General features: G+C 36.0%; 1 protein-coding gene across 1 annotated transcript in view; it reads left to right on the top strand.

Moving 5' to 3' along the window:
* LOC145243574 (SPARC-like) overlaps positions 1-7649 on the top strand; it is a 48031-nt gene that overhangs the window by 12585 nt on the left and 27797 nt on the right. The window contains exon 2 of the mRNA XM_080106555.1: positions 3157-3227. Coding sequence (XP_079962681.1) covers positions 3165-3227 — 63 coding nt within the window. The 5' untranslated portion in view covers positions 3157-3164. The remainder of the gene's footprint in view (positions 1-3156; positions 3228-7649) is intronic.

The following is a 7649-nucleotide window of genomic DNA, read 5'->3' as shown; positions in this document are numbered from 1 at the left end:
TCAGAAAATGAAGAAGTAGAAAGAAGAAAAAGAAGAAAAAGAAAAAAGAATCACCATCATCATCAAAAGAAGAAGAAGGAGAAAAAAAAGAAAAGGGAAAATAATCATCATCATCATCATCATCATTTGAAATATCATTGCCGTCGGTCTGTAACGTTTAAGTTTGAAATAACATCATCATCATCATCACTAAACGCGTAGATTGAACTGATGCACCTTTTAATTCTACGTCTTATTATTTGAAGCCATTGTTTCAAACTGTTGGTGCTTTCAGTTTGATTTCAATCTATTTTTTTTATTGTTATTTCTTGCCTGGAATTTTAGATAGAAGTCATTAAGGGAAATATTTTGTTTATTTTTATTTTTTCTTCTTATTAAATGCTTTAAGGCATTTTTGGGCATTCAAAACTGCAATTTGAATGTTAACCAATGAAAAAAAAAAAACAATACACAACAATAAAAACATATGTTTCTAATTTCATGATTGTGCAAAGAATTTGCTAATGTTTGCAAGTAAGTTATTAACCATCAAACTTAGTAAAAACCATGTAACTTTCTTCCGCTCTATCTGACATCCACGCATATGGTTTGGCGTTCATGTGCGCAGGGCGAGAGAGGGGAGGGGAAAAACGTTTAAAAATGAAAGTGGGCGGAAAATAGATGGAAGAGAGAGAAAGAGAGAGGGGGGTATAGAGAGAGAGAGAGAGAGAGAGAGTGAGGGAGAGAGAGAAAGAGACAGCGAAAGATTATGGGAGAAAACGAGAAAAAGAGAGAGACAAATAGTAATAGTGACAGAATAAGAGAAAGGAAGCGATAGAAAGAAAGAGTAAAAAAAAGAGGAAGAGAGAATGATAGAAACTATAGCATAAAATAAACCACATAGCTCAAACGGTAATGACTAAGGATGCAACATTAAAGGTTTTGGTTTCGATTCTAGCTGATGGTACCCAAGTTATTTTATTTTATTTTTTTTTTTTTTTGTAAATAATTTTTAATTTTGAAATCACGACCATATCTTGGGTACAATATAATAATAAATAGATAACTTAGTCTATAACTAGTGGGGGGGGGCTTTGCCCGGTCGTAAAATACGCTTAAATATGATATTTTAATTTGTCCAGATTTTATATATATTATTATAGAGTTGTGATTTCGAAAGTAAAAAAAAAAAAAATAAGGATTTAGATGCCACCAGCTAGAATCGAAACCGAAAGAAAAACTGTAGCATTCAAAGCTGGTGACGTTACCACTACATCAGCGTGACACGCGTATGAACTGATTAAAAATTAAAAAAATTAAAAAATAAACTAAGATGAATATAAAAAATGTATAACGATTTTTTCAATTTTTACCTATTTTTAACCCCTTAAAAGTTTTTAACCGGCTACAGACCCATAAAAGAACGGTATGTAAAAAAAATCCTATCATTTAAGGCCCCTATCGCCGCTTTGCGACTTTTAGTTTCAGAGGAGATAGAGTCTCAAAATTTGGAGACAGACAGACAGACAGACATAGAGCCTTTTATATATTAGATAATAAATACGAAATTTCCATGAATACAAATATCATACGTAAGCGTATTTTACAACCGAACAAAGCTGGGTGGTTCTTGAGTTAAAATCAATACACGGAATCGCTAAACATTATCGTTGGAAATTATTTTATATATTCTCAATTTATTTTACTTTAACTCTATATTCATGTACAAAAACAATTTAATGCTTACTATACGCTCGAATTTGGGACCACATGGTCCATAAATCTAGAATATTTAAATTAACTTATCTGAACACGTGGCCGCCATCAATAGAGCATTAACTACGGGGAACCCTTTCAGCAAAGAATCGAAGCGTAGCCATGGCTAAGGAGTGTAAAAAGCATTACACTTAAGGGGGTCCTTTGAAGAAAGGGAGGGGGTAATTCATAGGTTGGACTTGAGATAAGTATTATGTTTCGGTATATGTTAGATGAAAGTTGATTGTATGGACTATTTGGATTATTCGAACTGATATTGTTAATAGAATGTTATTCTTAAAATTCTTGTAAACGTTAGGGGTTTCATAGTTAGTTGAATCACTGAAACTAGAACTGCTACAAACACACCACTCCCTATAACAGGCACGAGGGAAAACAAATACACACATATATAAAGAAATGGCAGAAACACTAGAGGATGACCTCCAATCTGTAGTGGAATAGGAACAAAAATGGATGGTCACATTCAATGCTGCCAAGACTAAGCTTGTTTTCTGCAATAATTACTAGAAACCACTACCACCAATAGCAATGGACAAGAACACATTACCCGAAAGTACTTCCTGCAAAAACTCCTTGGCCTAACGTTTACAGGGAACACGGACTGGAATAGATACATTGAGAGCCTCGCCAAGGCTGCTGCAAAGAAGGTGGGCTCTCTCTACCGTGCTAGAAAGCTACTTACGCCTGAAAGTATCCTATACCTCTATAAGGCCACTATTCGACCATGTATGGAGTACTGTTGTCACATTTGGGCTGGTGCATCTGTTATTTGTCTCTCACTCCTGGACAGGGTTGAAAAGAGAGTCGCCAACCTGATAGGTCTTGAACTGTTATTTAAGCTTCGGCCTCTGTCTCATCGACAAAATGTTGCATCCCTCTGTCTGTTCTACAACTACTTTAATGGCGAATGCTCTGATGAACTACAAGCACTTGTACCCCCTCTACGTGAATACCCCCGACAAACTCGATAAGCAGCCAAATCCCACCCCTTCACGGTAGAGATCCCTAGGTGTAAGAAAACCTTCTACTCCAATAGTTTCTTCCCCAGAACTGCTAGACTTTGGAACTCCCTTCCTGGATTCTGCTTTTCTAACTGTACTGATATGCAGAAGTTCAAGTGTAATGTGAACAAACATCTTGCTAATCATCTCCCTTCATGATACCTCTGCAACTTATGTACCCGATAGTAGCCCCCTACCTCAGTGGCACTGTGTGAATAGGCACTGTGCCTTGTTTGAGGTGAAAATTGAATTTAAAAAAAACAACAAAAAACATAAATACTTAACAAACGTTTTGATGTAAATTTGTTGTTGTTTTGCTTGTTTTTTTTTTGTTTGTTTTTTTTTAGTTGAAAACTGTTTTTCCTTCATTTGATGGAGATTTCTTTTCTTCTTGCAGGTGGAACCATGAGGAACGTCCTCGTCTTCCTTCTCGTTTGCGTCTTTGCGAGTGCTGCACTTGCATCCAAGGTAAATCGCTACCATTTTTCTTTTTTTTTTATTCTATTTTTTTTTTTAGCTTTTCGCTATTTACGGTATAGTATTCGCAGCAAAACTCGTCGACCTACAACCACTGAGTCTCTGTCTTTGTCTTTCACTATCTATTTATCTATCTTCCTATCTATCTATCTAGCTAGCTAGCTAGCTAGTTATTTCTATGCCTTAAACTAAACGACAATTCTATGGGAAAAGTTTCATTCCTGGAATAATCAATGGCGACTGAGGCAACTTTAATTTTTGTTCCTATCCAGTGTGCCCCTTTTTGGGGAGCCGGATTTATTCACATAAAAACGATTTGTGTCTAACTCTGCCCTCCTGGGGAGGCAAGTAAATAGGAACAATACGCAGATACACTTTACCTCTATATAATACTTGAAATGATTCTGAAACAACCACCCCCACCACCCTTTGTAAAAAACATCCACAAGAAAAACTCGTCCTACTACAACTACTACCAATATAGTTTCCCCTTCCGTCTCTATCTTCATAAAACTAAACGAAACTTCTATCGGCAAAGTTTGCCCGTCTGTTGAACACGATATCGCAGACCTGCTTATCAGCTGACTACAATATGGTTGCTTTCAACTCTAATGTAAACAACTTTTTATTGGGCCGCCCCCTTAAATAATAAAATTCTGGCCAGTCACCGCCAGGAAAAATATTAGCAAATATTATAAAAGATTTGGACTTAATTTGCTAAAGGTAATAAACATAGAAAATTGAATTAAATGTTTTTAAATTTTTTAAATCATTTTAGCTGCATAGAATAAGGGAAATTGGATATGTATATATATAAAGCGGGAGACCAGTGCCCGCATTAAGCTGGTCTGCAGTTTAACTTGTTGCTGGCTATCTTGCGCTTTTTGCTGGATCTCAACATTTTCAACCGAGAGAGAGATTTAGCTGTCGTACAAAGCTAAAACTCTGTAACATCATCTTTGTATAGATACTCCCTTAGGCATTTGTCTATTAAAATAGTCCTGTGGCGATGAAAGTCACTTTTGGGCTCATGGACTTTAAGTGTCTGAACGAGTGGCACTCGTCTGATAAGACGTTGCAAACATCATATATATATATATTATATATTATATATAAGAGACGAATATTGGCTGAAGAGAGCTTGCTAAGGATACCTTAAACGGTCTTATTATCAGGATTGAAACCGACGATACCAATGGTTTGTCTTATCTAACAACTTTCTGTACACAAAATATAAATACGCTCTATACGAAAGTATAGATTTATGCGTAAACTTTAAGTATTTACTTCAAAAGTGCTCAAAACGTAGGTAGAGCTAGTTAGTAAGTTATAAAATGTATATGGCGATTAAGCTACACTGAATATTCCGCGTTTCATCCACTCTAGGACTCTTCAGGCTTATGCGCGAATTCTGTGGTTGTTTGTCGTTTTTATATGTGTATCTTCTATTGATACTAGAAAGCTGATTGACTAACTAAAATCTCAATAGAAGGTGCGCATATAAAAACGACAAACAACCACAGAATTCGCGCATAAGCCTGAAGAGTCCTAGAGTGGATGAAACGCGGAATATTCAGTGTAGCTTAATCGCCATATACATTTTATAACTTACTAAACATATATATATATATATATATATATATATATATATATATATATATATATAGGAAACAATAAAATTGAAAAATGAAGTCACAAAGACTATATATTGGTGAATATAGAAGGGCTCATTTCTTTAATAAAGGTATACAAATATTTAGTTGGAGGATAGAGGGTACTCTTTATACCAAGGTATTTGGAAACCTAATTATATTTCGCTTGAAAATATAAATTTGCTGTTGTAATCTCAATTGCATCTATTGATAAAAAAACTATATAGATTCCATACATCTTACATACGGATAAAATAGGATTACCACCCATCCTTGAGTCTTAAATCATAAACTACTTACATTATTTAAAACTATGATAGAAACCCTATACACGTTTTTATATTACACATTATATAATACGTTCCTTCTTTATCTTAGAATTCGATATAATTCCCCTCCAGAACATCAATATTTTCCAGTTGGCCTTCGAGCCAGGATCAAATTGTAGTATCTTTTCCGGCAGATACTGCAAGCAAAGACCATATATGGGGGCAACCCCACATATAAGACCTTGGTCAATGTAGGGACAACCCTTCATTCCAATTGTCACTATCCAGCTCCCCTACTCCCCGGGGAATTGGTCCCAATTTCCCCTTCACTCCTCACTTTAAAAATCGGCCTTGTACCTAATTTGCTCAGTGGGGGAGCAAATAAATACCTCAAAGTGTAGTATCTGTTACGGCAGATACTGCATGCAAAGACCATATGTGGGGGCAACCCCACATATAAGACCTTGGTCAATGTAGGGGCAACCCTTCATACCAATTGTCACTATCCAGCTCCCATTTCCCACCCATCGGGAGCTGGTCCCCTTTTCCCTCCCCCCTCCCTCTCTCTCCACATTAAAAAACGGCCTTGTGCCTAATTTGCTCAATGGGGGAGCAAATAAATACTTCAAAGTGTAGTATCTGTTCTTCAGATGCTGCACTTCAATTTCTTGTTCTCTGTCAGTGGAGAGGAAATCCTTCACGACTGAGACAATTTTTATTTTTGTTCCTTTTCTCCACATTAAAAAAAACGACCCTGGTGTCTAACTCTGTCCTCGTGGGGAGGCATTGTAAATAGGAACATCAATATTTTCATTGATTTATTTTGTTCCTGATGAATCCCACTGTAGACGTCACATCCCCATTATGTTACCTAGCATCTTCTCTACTCTTCTGATGAGAAGCATTAGGCTTCGAAATGCCTTGGCATAAAGAGTCCCTTCTATCCCCCAACTAAATGTGTGTATACCTTTATTAAATAAATGAATCATTCTATATTTACCGATATATAGTTTTTGTGACTTCATTATCCATTCTTATCGCTTTCCTATATAAGCTCCAATGAAACTTGTTGAGCTTTATATTATCCCGATAAGTCTCCTCTTATAGAATTGAATTTACTCTATTCTCGTAACTCTCTAAGCTATATATATATATATATATATATATATATATATATATATATACTAGCAGAAGACCCAACGTTGCCCGGGATTGAATGATGATTAACGAATATTTCACACTCCTATATTTTATTGTCGTCGAAATCCGTGAAATCGCCCGGTAGGAGGCTTCACGTGTCTCCATGCAGTAACTTAGTCCAAAATATATGTTATTCTACACTGCACTATAGAGAACCTACTGTTTATTTTATAAAATTATTTTATATAAACTTCTTTCCAGTTAACGAAAAAAAAACATAAAGAAATTTACGTATGGGTTTGAACCTACAGACCACACCATGCAAAAAAAATAAATAAATAAATAAAAAAATAACAAAAAACAAAAACATGTAAAATTTCAAGTCTTATAAAATTCTTTGCGGTCAATGAAAAAATAAAGAAATTTGAACGTACAGACCACATCATGCAATAAAAAAAAACAATAAAAAACATGTAAATTTTCAAGTCTTATAAAATTGTTTGCAGTTAATGAAAAAAAAAAAAAAGAAATTAACGTGCTGATGTTGAACCTACAGACCACGCCATGCAAAGAAAAAAAAAAAAAAAAAAAAACTATTAACTAACCCACAGTAGAATTTTCGCGGACCGTTGTTCTCTTATTGTTGCTAAGCAACGACATAGAAAAAATGGCTTTATCGATGATAGATAAATTAAAATAACGGTTTCGATTATCGGTAATTATCGGGAGTATTCTAAGATCACTCTCAGACTAATAAATTAAAGTTCTGTAAATTGTAAAGAAAATCTGTTTAGCCGTTTCAGAGTCTATAAGGAACGAACTCACACGCACACACACACACACATCCACACACACAGAGACAAAGTTGCATTTATATAATTGTAGTGATTCTTTATTATTTCTTTTTGTTCGCGTCTATGTACGTGTGTGTGTATGCGCGCTTGTATGTGTGTGTGTGTGTGTGTGTGTGTGTGTGTGTTGTATATATGTGAGTGTATGTGTGTATGTGTCTGTGTGTGTATGTATGTGTGTATGTGAGTGTATGTGTGTGTATGTGTGTGTGTGCGTGTGTGTGTGTATGTCTGTGTCTGTATATGTGTGCGTGCGTGTGTGTGTATGTGTGTGTATGTGTGTGCGTGTGTGTATATGTCCGTGTGCGTGTGTGTGTGTGTGTGCGCGTGCGTGCGTGTGTGTGTGTGCACGTGCGCGCGCGTGCGTGTGCGTGTGTGTGTGTGTGTGTGTGTGTGTGTGTGTGTGTGTGTGTGTGTGTGTGTGTGTGTGTGTGTGTGTGTGTGTGTGTGCTGACAGAATGGGTACGCCATTAATTCCTCTTACTGATGACGTTGAACTCT

The sequence above is a fragment of the Euprymna scolopes genome, chromosome 22 (assembly GCF_053919585.1).
Source record: "Euprymna scolopes isolate OS-2025 chromosome 22, ASM5391958v1, whole genome shotgun sequence".
NCBI lineage: Eukaryota > Metazoa > Mollusca > Cephalopoda > Sepiida > Sepiolidae > Euprymna > Euprymna scolopes.
Note: the sequence above shows the minus strand (reverse complement) of the source record. Positions and strands in the feature narration are given on the sequence as shown.